This window comes from Bufo bufo, chromosome 7, assembly GCF_905171765.1.
Source record: "Bufo bufo chromosome 7, aBufBuf1.1, whole genome shotgun sequence".
NCBI lineage: Eukaryota > Metazoa > Chordata > Amphibia > Anura > Bufonidae > Bufo > Bufo bufo.
The window spans coordinates 51,391,196-51,407,865 of NC_053395.1; the positions used below are offsets into that span (position 1 = coordinate 51,391,196).

Below are 16,670 nucleotides of genomic sequence, written 5' to 3' on the forward strand. Positions count from 1 at the left end.
GGGAGAGTGTTTGGTGAAACAGAGTCTTGTGGAGGCTCTGTACAAGTGGTCTTAACGGGTTGGCTGAGGGGCCACGGGGCTAGGTGCTAGCCGGAACTTTGGGTGACCCCGTGGACTAAGGGTCATGAGGCCGGAGTCGGGAAAACTACTGGGCCACAATTCCCGCAGAAGCTGTTGAAGGGTTAAAGCCAGGAGGCTGGAGGACCATAGGGCTGGAGAAAGCTGTACTTATGTTCCTTGTGTGAATAGAGCTCTGTATAGGTGAGTCAGGGCTTATGTTTTTGTAGTAGTTAGTGTCTAGATGGGCAGGTCTTTATTTTGTATGATTTATGTTTTTGCTGGTGGCGAAAATAAATCTCACGTTGGACCTGAAATCCGGTTGTTGGTGGAGATAATTGTGAGAATGACCCCTGAAAGAGAGCTAATCCCTCACACCGCAGACAGCTGTTTCGGGTGTTTGACCCTCATGAGTACAGAGTAGGATTCTGGCTTGGCTATTTTCCCTTATAATGTCCCAAGGCTTGTTAAAAAGTCAGATTTTGACTCATAAGGAGCCACTTCCAAAAGGTGGCGCTAGTGAGTCGGTTCTCTTTTCCTGGGAGACACCTCTTTGCATATTATTTTCCAGTGAAGCAATGCAAATTAGTCTCCATACAAAGCTGGTCTCCTTAAGCTACTTTCACACTCGCATTTGGTGCGGCTCCGTCATGGATCTGCACAAATGCATCCGTACAGATAATACAACCGCATGCATCCGTTTAGATAGTATTATCTTCAGCTATGTATTATCTTTAACATAGCCAAAACGGATCCGTCTTGAACATCATTGAAAGTCAATGGGGGACGGATCCGTTTTTTATTGTGCCATATTGTTTCAGTGAAAACGGATCCGTCCCCCTTGAGTTACATTATGTATCAGGACGGATCCGTTTGGCTCAGTTTCATCAGACGGACACCAAAACGCTGCAAGCAATGTTTTGGTGTCCACCTCCAAAACGTAATGGAGACAGAACGGAACCAAACGGAGCTAAACTGATGCATTCTGATCCTTATCCATTCAGAATGCATTAAGGGCAAAACTGATCCGTTTTGGACCGCTTGTGAGATCCCGGAACGGATCCCGGAACGGATCTCACAAACGGAAACCAAAATGCCAGTGTGAAGGTAGCCTTAACCCCTTCAGGACGAAGCCCATTTTCTTTTTTGCATTCGTTTTTTCCTCCCAACATTCCAAGAGGCATAACTTTTTTGGTTTTCCATTCACATAGCTTACTTTTTGCAGGACAAGTTGTATATTTTAATGACACTATTTAATTTACTGTGTCTTATATTGGAAAACGGGAAAAAATTATTCGTGGGGTGAAACAGAAAAAAACCCCACAATCCTGCCAAGGTTTTTTGGGTTTTGATATTACAACGTTCACTGTGCGCCAAAAATGACATAACGTCCTTATTCGGAGGGGCAATATGTTTACGGTGATACCAAATTTGTAACGTTTTTATTTTGTTTTACTACTTTTAAAAAATGAATTTTTTTGGTACCATTCACTGCTATTCAATTTTTTGAGGAGACAAGGTAACTAAAAAAATCATGCGCTTAAATTTTTTTCCCGTTGTAGCGTACGTCACGCAGGAACAATATTTTTATACTTTAATAGATAAGACATTATCTGCGGTGGTGCTTTTATTTTTTTATTGTTTATTTCATTTTTATATTTAAAATTGGGAAAGGTGGGTTATTAGAATTTTTATGTATTTTTAAAATTTTTATTTGAAACTTTTTTTTTTTTTACTTTTAACATAATAACTTCTGATCCCTTGTCCCATACACCATAATAGAGAACTGCCTGCTGAGCCGTGCCACGTGCACGGCTTTGCGGACAGTTTACCATTACAAACTTTCAGCAGGCCCGCCTAGGCTGTCATGGTAACCATCGGAGCCAAGCGATTTCACTTCAGGGGCTCCAGTAGGAAGGTAGAGGGAGCCCCCTCCCTCTGCCTAACTCCACAGATGCCGTGATCGCTATTGACAGTGGCATCTGAAGGGTTAAATGACTGGGTTCGGTGTCATCGTCGATCACGGTCATTGCGGCTAGGTGCCTGCTGTATTATACAGCCAGCACCTGTTATGTATGGAGCAGCTTACACATTATCATATACATGTATGTTATAATGCGTGAAGAGGTCAAGGAGAGCTAGTACCTTCCCTGCTCTGTGTCAAAGGCACCTCACTCAGCCAGCCAGAACCCTACTCCGTACTGATGAGGGGCGAACACCACAAAACACCTCTCTGCGGATGGATATTTTGCTTGGCTTTTTTTCTTTGTTAAAAAGTCATAGGGAGCCACTTCCAAAAGTCGGTTCTAGCAAGATGACTCTATTTCCCTGGGAGATACCTCCTTGCATATGACTTCCTCCCTCTCAATAGACAGTTATAATCACAATACATGAACCATGGCTACTTGGAAAGCAAACTGCTTCTTTTGGGGATTTTCATTTATTTCCATGGTGCGTACAGCTCAGGAGAAAACAGCAATAATACATGGTAACCACACAATTCTGGAAATAGCAAAAATGCATATTTCATAAATACGAGTAGTGTTATGTGTTTCTTAGACTACAATATCAATCACAATGAGTCCATGTCTGAAAAAGACATTGTTCTTCTAAGAATAGCTTCATGCCCTTATGATGTCACTGGCGCAGAAGAGCCCGTCTATTGGGACAGCTTTGAACATCTGAAGTGCTCTAGGCAACGCCTTAAGATAGCGGAGCGTGTCAGGCCGTGTCACGGCTCTCTATACAGTACACATATTAGCTGACAGCACAGACTGCTCGGTACATAACATCATCTCTACCGCCTGTGGTGTGAGCTTTAGTCACAGCAGCACATGCCCTTAGCAATGCGAATCCAACATGGCGGAAAATATCAAACTATCTTTCTTCAGTATCAATACGACTTAGCTGAGGTGGGCCTCTCAAAGGCCTGAAGAGTCAATTGTTCTCAGAGTGTCTGTGGCCTAATTCCTCCAGTTGCCATGTATGAATTCAGCCATTGAACGCCTCCAAAGGAGACTTAAAATGTTCGATTTTACTGTGTCAGTCCCATTCAGTCAATTAATGTATGACAGCTTAGGGTGGGTTTACATGCTAAGGCCTCCTGCCGCATTTGCGGATCCGCAATACACGGGTGCCGTTCCGTGGACATTCCACATCACGGATGCCCTGGGTGCGCAAATCCGGAGATGCGGAATGGTGCGGGACGGAAGCACGGAACGGAACCCTACGGAGTGCTTCCGTGGGGTTTCGTCCTATACTTCTGTTCCGCAAAAAGATAGAACATGTCCTATCTTTTTGCGGAACGGTCGGATCGCGGACCCATTAAAGTGAATGGGTCCGCGATCCGCTGTGGCTGCCCCATGGACAGTGTTCGTGCATTGCAGCCCGCAATTTGCGGGCCGCAGCACGACCACAGGGCGCACACGTTCGTGTTCAGGAGGCCTAAGGGGGAGATTTATCAAAACTGGTGTAAAGGGAAAAAAAACGGCTTAGTTGCCCATAGCAACCAATCAGATTCCACCTTTCATTTTTTAAAGCTCCCATGGAAAATGAAAGGTGGAATCTGATTGGTTGCTAGGGGCAACTGAGCCAGTGTTCATTTACACCAGTTTAGATAAATCTCCCCCTAATAGTAGCAATAGTGATTATGGGAGAGATTTATCTAACTGGTGTAAAGGAAAACGGTCTCAGTTGCCCATAGCAACCAATCAGATTCCACCTTTCATTTTTTAGAGCTCCTTTGGAAAATGAAAGGTGGAATCTGATTGGTTGCTATGGGCAACTAAGCCAGTTTTCCTTTACACCAGTTTAGATAAATCTCCCCCTATGTGTAAAAAGACTGCCAAAAACGGATACTTCTATCACTGAAATGAATTTGACATGCCGAAAATGTTTTCTTCACAAGCCATGATCTCCATGTCTTTAGGACCACCAATGTTGTGGAGAAGGAATCATGGAGGGACATAAAAACATGTTTCCTGTGGGCTAAGCTTTCCCCGCAGCTTAAAATTATCAGTCTATTCTTACCCAACGATGATGACTTAAAATTGAGTTTCTAAGTGAATTAATGTTGTTTCTGTCCGACCTTCTGCATGGGAGCTACCAAAAGAGCCAACCTTTCAACTTTTTTCCGTTACTCACATACACTTCAATAGAGAACTGTGCGTAAGCGGCGGGTTCGCATTCGCGTTATTAGAAATTCTATTACAGAGTTATAACGGAATTTTAGGACAGAATATTTCCATATCCGTTCCATTATACATGACGGAAAAAAAAGTCCTGTCGAAAGGGCTTTCTTTTCAGTCCTGCATAACAGAAACAAGACGGATCCGATATTTGTGGCCATAGACATGTTGTGGCCATAGACAACGGAATTTATAACCTGAATGTGAACTAGCCCTAAGCATGACCACCTCTCTAGTGAGGTAGTTATAGCTGGTGGACGCCTTGCATCAGTAAATGGGTAACATATACTCCTTTTAGGTTTAGGTCTCAGAGATGAGACTCCCACCTATCAGGCATTTATGGCATATTCTTTGGATATCTCTTCCTGCCCACTGTATAATCTACTGAGAATTTCCGTTGTGGATACCATACAGAGCACTCACCCTGCTTCCCTATCTATACAGCCAATGCAGGCAGGATACATGTGTGTCTCCAATGTGGCAACCAGGAAGCCAAAGCAGCAATAACAGGTAAAATACTAGGTTCAAAAAAGAAAGACTGTACCTGACTGGATAATCAGCAGCACTAAGATTGATGAAAAAGTCCCATGACCAGTCTGACATCTCCACGAGATCCCTCATGCTTTGCAGGTACGTAGATAACAGACTTGCTCCTCCCCATATGGTTGCCATTCTCCACGAGGTGACACGGACATTGGGGTACTGACTTGCAAACTGGACTACTTGTCTGTGTAGATAATTGGATCTCTGTACGAAAGAAATTGGAGAAAAATAACTTATGTGGCTGGAACTATACATCTGACATTTCTATGAATTACCATAAATACAGGTATCCGAAGGGGTTGTCCGAGACTTTAAAAGTGATGAGCTTTCCTTAATATAAGCCATCAGTTGGGGTGAGATTTTCGGCTGTTTGATGGGGCCATGGAGCTCAAATAAGTACTGTGACCTCTTTTATTTTTCCGACACAGTGCCACCTTCGGTGCTTGGCTGAGTGCTGTGGCCCCTTCAAACAGATGATCACTGGGCCTTCCAAGTGTCGGACCCAAACACATCTGATGCCGATGGCCTATCCTAAGGATAGGTCGGAAATATTAAAGTCCAAAGCAGTAATGTCAATGTGGATACTTAGAAGAAAAGCTAATAACATACAGAATTGCTCTACAAGTAAATTTTCCCTTAAGAGAATATTCTGATGGTAGTTATGAAGTTTTTAAAGTAGAGAGGAAGTTGTTCCTTTGTTGGGACCACTGCCCATTGAGGAAACAGGGGTCTTATGTCCAGTATTGTTGCTTCAGGTGAATGGGGGAGAAGTAGAGAAGAGTAGAATTTTCTGCAGTCTCTATTACAGCCTATGAAGAGTTACCAAAACAGCTGTACTGACAACCACAATAGTTAGATGGAAAGAATGGTTGGACACGACTTCGGAGATCGATTTCCTCTTTGGACAGTTTCTATGTTAAGATTATGTATGTTTTTATAGGTTGCACTTTTAACAATGGCTCATGTGATGAGTGACAAGGAAAAGCTTTAGATCCATACCTTGTCACAATGAATGTAGTAGTAATGGTTCTTGTGATAAATTGCCTTAAACATCCTCTGGAGTTGTCGAGAGGATCTTCCGTGAACAACCAAGACAAAGGCTATCCTCACTGGATTGGCGGCCATGTACTCCAAGGAGTCCTCATCCCATTGGACGTTATTGTTGGCCTTCCCTGAGTGACAAAAAAAGGCAAGCATGAAATAACAGTTCCCCATGACAAACATTCAGCAACTGAAAAGAATCAGCCATAGAAGATGATCTTTACGGTTCCTTGCTCAAATCTGAACAGATGACGGATTGACAGCTGCCACCGGTACCAACAGTAATGGCACTTAGCTTTCCATACAGTTTTTCACAGCTCATCCTCTTGGTGGATAACGTATCCTAACTTGGCCATCAAGACAAGCAAACAATGCTACTGTCTAATGAATGCTGACACCCGATTGACAAGGTGGAATGGTAATGTCTGGTTGTCAACATATTCATACATTTCCAATAGGAATAACACTATGTGGAGTTCTAAGGAAAGCTTCTAAATAATTATTATTTCTTGGAGACTATAAGCATTTTCCCCAAAAAAATGTGAGGACAGTGCTCAGGCTTGTTTAGCTTCAAGGTATTTTCTAAAGAAAAAAAAAAATTTAAAAAAGACCACTGGATAAGCCTTGTCAGAGCTACCACCAGTGATTGGCTAAGTGGCCTTTCCTGGCCTATTGTGCCAGAGCCAGGAAGTGAAGAGCAGCAGGGAACCTACCATCATCAGGATTACAGTAGGGACACACAAGTGCCTTGCTGCTCCATACATTATTGGGCTGCTGGAGATAGTCGAGCACTTGTACTTGGGTATCTGTTGCAGGCCGATAGAGTTGAATACAGCCATGGACACACATGCGTGTCTGCTCCTCCATTGAAACAGGAAAACAAGGGCCTTCATTCTCATGAACAGTGGTGGCCCCAGCAGTTGATGCCGACACTTATCCCCTATCCTGTAGGATAGGGCTTAAGTTGTTGTAATGGGACAACCCCTTTTCCTGTGTTGCTCCCCGTCACCTGCTGTGAAGACCACAGCAACACATCTTCAAGTGCTGCACTGGTGGTAGCCATGATCCTTTCCATGCTCCTTCACAATCAGTAGCATGTGGGATGTACCAGACCAATTCCCAAAGTCGGAAAGTTATGGCAAATCCTAGCGATAGTATATCCTACCAATGCCCAGACTTCCTCATGGATCTCACCACCTTTACCACCTAAATGTTACACTGAAAGGCAAAGTCCCCTTTAAGAGCTGAAATCTAGACGTACTCATGCGTTTTGGATAAAGATGCGTTCTTTCTGAATTAAGCAGCACCTGGTATAGCCGGAGACAGTGACAATTTCCTACATAAGTTATGGGTGACTTTCACATCTCCAAATGTAAAACACCTGCAAATCCCAGAATCGCTACGCTTTTCTTACAATCAAAATAACCGGGTTATTCTATACAGCTTTAATATGTATGCCTGAAAAGACGTGAAAGGGTATGGAAATAACGGGCCCCTATCATTTCTATCATTCTCATTGTGCTGAATTAAAACGTTTGGAGCTGGTGGTGGCAATGCGGACCTTCTCCTCCGAGATGGTAAATTCTGATAACATTTCATGTTCTATCTGTACATACTAAATATGAATATTGTGAGGCTGTATATCATTCATCTAAGACTGGCACAAAGAGATGAAATTAAACTGTGGAAAGCACATCAAGCTCAATCATCAAACCAAAAGGGTACAATATCGATAGGACGAGTCCCCAGAAGGTGAAAACACAATGAATCATTGGATGTTGAGCTGTAGATGGAGCCCAAAAGGGACAGATATTGATTATTCCTTTCACTCGTCTGTCTCTGGAAGCCTAAAGTCTGCTGTATTGTTATCACCATCATTCAGTGGCAGCCAGAACGATACAGGCTAAATTCAAATATGAAGCCTAAATAGACCTTAGTAGGAGCTCATGTGTAGAAATAGAGCTGGAGAATATAGGAACTCTGCTAAAAGGGCATCTGTCAGCAGATTTGTACCTATGAAACTGGCTGACCTGGTACATGTGCGCTTGGCAGCTGAAGACATCTGTGTTGGTCCCATGTTCATATAGCAAGCATTACTGAGAAAATTATGTTTTAATATATGCAAATGAGCCTCTAGTATCAATGGGGGCGTTGCCATTACTCCTAGAGGCTTTACTCTCTCTGCAACTGCCACTCCCTCTGCCCTTTGATTGACAGGGCCAGGCAGTGTAAATGTGATCACGCCTAACTGGTCCTGTCAATCAAACTACAGAGGGCGCAGCAGTTGCAGAGAGAGCTAACTAATTTTAAACTAATCAAATTCGACCTTAATATTCCATTAATTCAGGTAGAATCTGCATTTTTAGAGAATGGATTTGGGCAAATTTCTCAAAATGGCAAAAGAAGATCTGGAGACAGGAAAGATGAAGGAGGATGACATGACCCCAGGCGCTGTGTGAGCATACACACCTGCGGGCATTTGATATAAAAAAGCGGAAACTTTTGGCCTTTTTTTTTTTATATGGTGATACATTACATTGTGTTAGTATCACCGGCTACCATCTGTTTACCCATAGTCATGTATACTGTATATTAATGGCCTATTCTAAGGATGCAAAATCCTACATCCTAGGGATCGACCGATATTAATTTTTTTAGAGTTGATACCGATAATCTGAGAACTTTCAGGCCGATAGCCGATAATTTATACCGATATTCTGTGCATTTTCATTTTTGAAAAATAAAATAAAAATCCTACACAAATCTGCTGAAAATGAACATGTTTATTGTTAAGCTTTTTTTTTTTACTAACTTTTTTAGTAAAGTCCTATTCACCCTGATAGATCTCTATTAGGGTGAATAGGACTTCACACTCTCCCTGCTGCTCTGTGCTTTGTGCACACAGCAGCAGGGAGCTGACTATGGCAGCCAGGGCTTCAGTAGCATCCTGGCTGCTATGGTAACCGATCGAAGCCCCAGGCTTACACTGCTGAGGCTCCGATCAGAAGCTGCCACTGCCACCAATGAGGAGGAGGGGAACCTGTGGCCACTGCCACCAATGATTAATACTGGGGGGCTTGGGTGGGGGGGGCACACTGCGCCGCCAATGTTTTTAATACTAGGGTTGGGGGGGGCACACTGCCTCACCAATGAAGATAACTCGCCCATTAATTCAAATACAGGAGGCAGGTACTAGCTGCAGAATCATATAGCCGCACCCAACCTCTATGAGCGGTAGCTGCGATCCGCGGCAGTTAACCCCTCAGGTGCGGCACAGGTTAACTGCCGAGGATGGCAGCTACTTGTCATAGAGGTCGGGTGCGGCTATATGATTCTGCAGCCAGCTCACGCCTCCTGTTGAATTTGAATGAATGAGTGAGTTACCATCATTGGTGGTGCAGTGACCACAGCCCCTCCCCTCCTCTTCTCTCTCTTTTCATTGGTGGCAGCGGCACAGGGTGTAGGGAGACACTGCTTCCTTCTCCCCTGTGCTGCTGAGGGAACACAGATCGCGCTGACAGCAGCATGATCCATGTTATCGACAAAATAGATGCCGATACCGATAACTTTAAAAATCCTGAATATCGGACGATAGCATCGGTAAAACCGATAATCGGTCAATCCCTACTACATCCACATTAAAAGATTAAAGGGGTTATCTAGGAAAACATATTTATGATTTATCCTCAGGATAGTATCAGATCTGTGGGGTTGTGACACCCGGGACCCCCGCCAGTCAACTGTTAGAAGAGGCCTTGGGCGCCGCAGCCTCTTCCTAGGCCAGTGACATCACTGTACATTGGTCACATGGCCTAGTTGCAGCTCAGCCTCATTCAAGTCAATGGTGCTGAGCTGCAATACCAAGCACAGCCACTAAAAGATGTACGGAGCTGTCCTTGGAAAGATGCTGGGAACCTGTATTTCTTTTATTAAAATGTTAAAAACATAACAAATAAATAAATAAATACAGAAATCACACCAAAACATAACACAAAACCCAAACCAAAAATATAGGACACAATGCACCTCAGCACGGTACAGACAACAACAGTCAGCCCAACACCCCAACACTCACTCCCCCATAGAACACCCACTATATACAGTATTTACAATATTTACAATTTCTATTTCAATATCAATGTACTAACCTTCCTGATCCGGTAGGACCATACCTAAACAAAGCAATATACTGAAAACTTACAAAAAAACTTACAAAAATCACACACACTAACACCACAATTAAACACACAGATTTATTTATTTTTTTTGGCCCTGAGCTGGTCCCGCATCCCATGCCCCCAGTACATGATAACAGACGTCCATGAACCAGCCCAGAATTTCTCATATACCCCAAAAGTCCCCAATGTCCCATGGAACCCTAGAACCCTCCCCCCATTTGCCCACCACCCAACCTAACACTACACCCAACAACTCAAATTATTAAATAAATACATCACTATACAAATATACAACATATATACACACTACATACCAATATTCATATAGACGTATAAACTTATATACATGGCAGACCACCCATAGTGAGGCTTTTCAGCCACATACAACCATTAAAGCCCAAGTTCAGTGCCTGCAAGCCCTATGTCCTTATACAGCCACCAAAACAAAACAAAAATCGAGAGTGTCAGCATCAGCCCACCACCAGGAAGGGAGACAACAGGCTAGGGTACCCTGAAGGCAAAACCCCTCCAGAGGAAAGAGGCTCTACCTGCCCCCAACATCTCATAGTCCAGAGAGTGCAGCTTCACCAGGTCTCCAAGAATGTTCCTAACCACCTCATCCACGGGGATGCGTCGCTGCGTCAAGACTAAACATTGTGCATGCCACGTGTAGTACCTGACCACTGAGCTGACTAGGAATAAAGTGCAGCGGTCCTGACCCCCCAGATGTCTGAATGTTCCATAGGCCCGATCCGCATAGGAAAGAGTGACCAGCCTAGGCCAGCTGATGGAGGTTGCCACTCTGGTGTAAACCTCTGTGTTAAAGGACAATGAAGCAGGAAGTGGTCCATGCTCTCCAGCACACCACCGCACTCCTCCCGGGGACACCCCCTGTCCTCAGAGCCCCTACATTTCAGATTGTCCCTCACACACAGTTTCCCATGGAAGCAGCGCCAAGCTGGGAACCTGTATCGTTCACCAGAGCTCCGGTGAGCGCAGCGGCTCCGCGGCTCCCTAAAAGAGCTTATTGGTGGGGGTGCTGGGACTTGGACCCCCTCTGATGTGATAATAATGACCTATCCTGAGGATAAAGGCCATAATACACCGGAAAATAATCATTAAGATCATTGCTAAGGAGTGTTCCTATGAACGGTCATTAGTGATGATCTGGCAGTCCAATACTGCCGCCGATTACCCGATGAACGAGCAAATGCTCCTTCATCGGGTAATTGAAATTTTTTTAGGGGGCTTAAAAATCCTCGTTTGTCAGCAGCAGTCTGCTGCCGGCAAACAGTACTTCAGTATGGGAATGAGCGATGGCATTAGTGATCGCTCCTCTTTATACTGTGGAGGAGATCGCTGCATGTAATGGCAGCGGTCTCCTCCGCTAGCAAGCAGGCGATTGCAAGTAAAGCCCCTTTCAGACGAGTGAGTTTCACACTCCGGACTCGCAGCATGAGTATGCAGCAGCTGCCGCCCTGACCTCCCAGCATTGCCGAGGTCGCATAGCATTATATTGATTTATGATGCTCTGTAACTCTTAGAGGTCTATAATATATTGGATCACACTGACATAATGCTGTCAGTGTTATCCAATACATTCCAGAACTATAAGGGTTACATAGCATCATAAATCAATATAATGCTATGCGACCCCATCAGTGCTGGAAGGTCAGGATGGGTGCTCTCCCTGACACACTCTGCGAGTCCGATGTGTGGGACTCGCTCGTTTGCACAATTAGGCCTCTTTCATACAAGCGAGTTTTGAGTCCTTTTTTAGACTTGGCGTGAGCAGGAAAAAGTTGCAGATTGTGGCACAAATAACCTGGCATATATCTGATAGTTAATGACCCCCTATATGCTTATCATAAAGACCTGATTAAGGGTCCATTCAGACGTCCATATGAATGGGTCCACATCCGTTCCGCAATTTTGTGGAACTGGTACGGATCCATTCATTTCAATGGGGCCACAAAAGATACGGACAGCATCCGTAGTTCCTTTGCACGTCCTCGTAAAAAAGACAGAGCATGTCCTATTCTTGTCCGCAGCCACGGACAAGAATAGGCATTTCTATCACAGGGCCGGCCTTGTGCGGGCTGCAAAATGGGGAACACACATGGCCGGTGTCCGTGTTTTACGGATCTGCAATTTGTGGACCGCAAAACACTTGCGAACTCTTGAACGGACCCTTATACAATAGGTTATTTTCTGATGACACATGAGTCAGGCATTCCATTGAGCTACAAATCTCTACCCTTTGTATCCATATGTATCTGTGAGAACCTTCCTCCTCACCTCGGATGAATAACCACCAACCTAATGTTACTTTCCACCTAAAACATCTCCCGGATCTGTGTTTGGTCTCATGTCCTGTGTCACAGCTCTGGTCTGGGATCATGTCTCTTTCCAAGCATCATGTTAGACTTGCTGGAGGACATGTCATTCCTTCTGTACACAGGCCCACAGCTCACGTCGCCATGCTACACATCCTGTTCATAGTCCTCCTGACCTTTCTGCATCACTTGGTTGTTACTGACATTGTGAAAGATGATTAGCGCTGTGTCACATCTCGGAGCGCCACCTTATCAACAATAAGAAGAGACAGTCTTCTGCAGAGCGGTGGGAATTGAATTTCATTGTCTTCATCAGGCAAGTAAATCAGATTGTGTGGTCACTGGGTCAGAGGTCCGGCCATGTGCTATTCGCAGCAAGGTCTGGACTGTCAACTCTACAATGCATTAGTACAATAGGTACAGTGTGACATTTCTAATGGAAACAAATTTACATTTACAGTTTTATCTGAGATTAAAATTAAAAGTTCTGCATTTTTTTTTGAAACAGTGCCACTTTTGTCTATAGTCAATGTCTGGTATTGCAGTTGAGGCTTATTCAATAAAGACATTTTTTATGTAACCTCTCATGAACAAATACCATTTTTAAATGGACACTTTCATCAGAAAAGGGTATTTTTACTCGATATTTATAGAAAACAAAGAATTTTTGGGCAGTTTTTCTTTCAGCAGTACTATACCATTGAAAATGAAATACAAAGGGGGTCATTTACAAACAGATATCCGCCACTTTTTTGTGTATATCTGTCGCAGATTGTGATGCAAAGGTTGCAATTTTTTCCCCTCTCACGCCAGGTCAAAAAAGGGGGACGTGGCCTGGCTGGGGAAGGGAGAGGGCCGGCAGGCCTGGCTGGGGAAGGGAGAGGGCCGGCAGGCCTGGCTGGGGAAGGGAGAGGGCCGCAGGCCGGTCTCAGTTTTCTTTAGGTGTAGATAATGGTCTAAATGTACGCCAGCAAAATATCTGACGTAGATTTAGACAGGCGGTGGATACGCCGATGTCATATAGAGGTTGACACCTCTACATAAATTCGGCACATCCACCGCCAGCTAAAGGGGTATTAAGACTGGCGTATAAAATGCCAGTCTTAATAAATGACCGCCAAAATCTTGTCCTTCTGTAGCAGTCAACACAAAGAAATAAAGCTCCTAGATAGATAAGTAAACTATTGGCAGTTTACTGCTGCTGTGAAGGGAAGATTCTATCTCCTAGTGAAATAGTAGATTAGTAGAATTAGGGTAACAGTATGACAGCTCTTCAAAAAGTGACCATCCAGCTGTTTTTTGTAACAAAAGACACATAGAATATTCACATATAGGCTGACCTTAAATACTCATTATAGCTCAATTCTTATCAAACTGGCATAAATGAGTGTTTATGAGGTCAGGAGATCAGAGTTAAGAGCTCACATGAGCCATCAGATGACAGGATTCAAAGACACCAGACTGTGACAGCTTGCAAACATTTACATCTCACAAATGACCGAATATTTGTAATAAAGACCAAATAAAAATTTCTTTTTTTAGCCCAAAATGAGTAAGGTGCAATCATAAAAAATGCCACTGAAGGTGTCCATAGTCTTTAAGTCCCAGACAACCCCTTTAAGTGAGTTAATGACACCCATAAATTCTTCTCGATTTATATATGCTGCATAGAATTTCCACTGCGTACTCAAGTGAACAGCAATAAAATTATACCGTAGCCGCTAGATGTCTTTAGTGTGGCGTTAATGGAGAGACACAAAGCCTCACGTGCGGATAATGGGATGGACACTGCAGATATTAGTTTAAGTGTAACTGCTCATTCGACCACTTTTTCCTGACCTTTATCTGTGAAAGGAAGCATCGATGTTTCCAAATGACCTGCTGCTGAACTGAAGGAGGAGAGCTAAAGAACAGCACGTATTTCTCAGCTGGGTGACTACACCGCATGATGAAGGAAACTTTGCCAGCCTGTAGTATATTGATGCGGTACATAAAGACAACCTGCCAGTCAAAAAGAACATGGGGCGTACAGAACACATGATATGTGAATCCATCTAAAACAGATCCCTCTGCTTCAGCAAACAGCAGAATTACAACTCGAACTGATTCTTCATCACTCCGTATATATTTCTTAAGGTGGTTTCCATATAATAATGGCGTTTAAGGTGGACTGTTCGATTGCAAATACAAAAATCATCGTTATTGTGGGCTTGTACATTGCTACCACAAACTAACTTATTGAAATTTTATGATTTATTGTGTACTTTACTATGTTTTTTTCTTTAAGCTGTTGGCCTATCTCACCGTTTCTCTCTCTCTGAGGCCAGCTCTTAAGCTGGCCATACATTTGAGATAATGATCGGCCGCAGTCGTCCATGGGATCGTTCAGCAGATCATGCCATCAACATGCAGTTTCGGCCTATGAACGTCTGAAGTTTTCCAGCTCGGCGGATTGCATTTCTGGCAAGCTGTCACACTCATTCGTGCTAGGCTAAAGTCGGACGGAATGGCCGAAATCTGACATTCCATCCGACTTTAATATCATGTGTATGGCCACCTTTGGTCCCATCTCAGGGAAATGGCGACATGCAATAAACCTTTAAATTACACGTACAAAATGGAAGGTCCACAGGCATCTACATAAGACATCTTATCTTCTGTGTCACCCTATATCCCTATGTTCTACCAGCTAAAGGAACAGATATATATGCAAGTTACATTAAGCAAACACTTACAAAACTATATATATACACAGTACAGACCAAAAGTTTGGACACACCTTCTCATTCAAAGAGTTTTCTTTATTTTCATGACTATGAAGGCATCAAAACTATGAATTAACACATGTGGAATTAAATACATTACAAACAAGTGTGAAACAACTGAAAATATGTCATATTCTAGGTTCTTCAAAGTAGCCACCTTTTGCTTTGATTACTGCTTTGCACACTCTTGGCATTCTCTTGATGAGCTTCAAGAGGTAGTCCCCTGAAATGGTCTTCCAACAGTCTTGAAGGAGTTCCCAGAGATGCTTAGCACTTGTTGGCCCTTTTGCCTTCACTCTGTGGTCCAGCTCACCCCAAACCATCTCGAATGGGTTCAGGTCCGGTGACTGTGGAGGCCAGGTCATCTGGCGCAGCACCCCATCACTCTCCTTCATGGTCAAATAGCCCTTACTTTCAAAGTTTTCCCAATTTTTCGGCTGACTGACTTAAAGTAATGATGGCCACTTGTTTTTCTTTACTTAGCTGCTTTTTTCTTGCCATAATACCAATTCTAACAGTCTATTCAGTAGGACTATCAGCTGTGTATCCACCTGACTTCTCCTCAACGCAACTGATGGTCCCAACCCCATTTATAAGGCAAGAAATCCCACTTATTAAACCTGACAGGGCACACCTGTGAAGTGAAAACCATTGGTTTGGGGTGAGCTGGACCACAGAGTGAAGGCAAAAGGGCCAACAAGTGCTAAGCATCTCTGGGAACTCCTTCAAGACTGTTGGAAGACCATTTCAGGGGACTACCTCTTGAAGCTCATCAAGAGAATGCCAAGAGTGTGCAAAGCAGTAATCAAAGCAAAAGGTGGCTACTTTGAAGAACCTAGAATATGACATATTTTCAGTTGTTTCACACTTGTTTGTTATGTATATAATTCCACATGTGTTAATTCATAGTTTTGATGCCTTCAGTGTGAATCTACAATTTTCATAGTCATGAAAATAAAGAAAACTCTTTGAATGAGAAGGTGTGTCCAAACTTTTGGTCTGTACTATATATATATATATATATATATATATATATATATAAACATACATTATAGTTTTTATCATATATACAAGTGGATTACAATCTAGCAAATACAGGATAAGATAATTATAGGGAAACCTCCCCAAAAGAGCATCTCTTTGAGAAGACTACCCCTTCCTGCGACAGATTTGTATCTGGACCACCCCTATAGAAGATCATTGGCTAATTACATTTCAGGAGGTTTCAAGATACTGTTATGCCTTTTCTTTATATGAGGGTTGAGGAACATCAGGAAGAAACCCATATGCACATACAACCAATACATTCAGTCTTAAAAAAGAAGTGTTAAATGGTTTCTTCAACCCCTTTAAATTTTTGACCAAAAGCTTATTAGACTATAAAATAGCAAACTGAGTAATACCCACCTTACTGATCCCTACTGCTACCAGTGATGTTGTTCTGACATGGAAAGGTGACTGCTGCAGCCAATCACTGCCACATGTCTGTGTCGAAACATTATCACTGGAGGACAGGATACAGAGAAAAGTGGGGAATCTGGAAGCAGAGGCAAGGCAGACGTG

The 16,670-nt window shown here is 43.3% G+C and overlaps 1 protein-coding gene across 1 annotated transcript in view; it reads right to left on the reverse strand.

Annotated features, from left to right (window-relative positions):
- The window catches only part of XYLT1 (xylosyltransferase 1), a 324,653-nt gene that overhangs the window by 115,067 nt on the left and 192,916 nt on the right, over window positions 1–16,670 (reverse strand). Inside the window, exons 3-4 of the mRNA XM_040439450.1 lie at window positions 5,787–5,959; window positions 4,789–4,991 (exon numbers count right to left, since the gene is read on the reverse strand). Of these exons, the coding sequence (XP_040295384.1) occupies window positions 4,789–4,991; window positions 5,787–5,959 (376 nt within the window). The remainder of the gene's footprint in view (window positions 1–4,788; window positions 4,992–5,786; window positions 5,960–16,670) is intronic.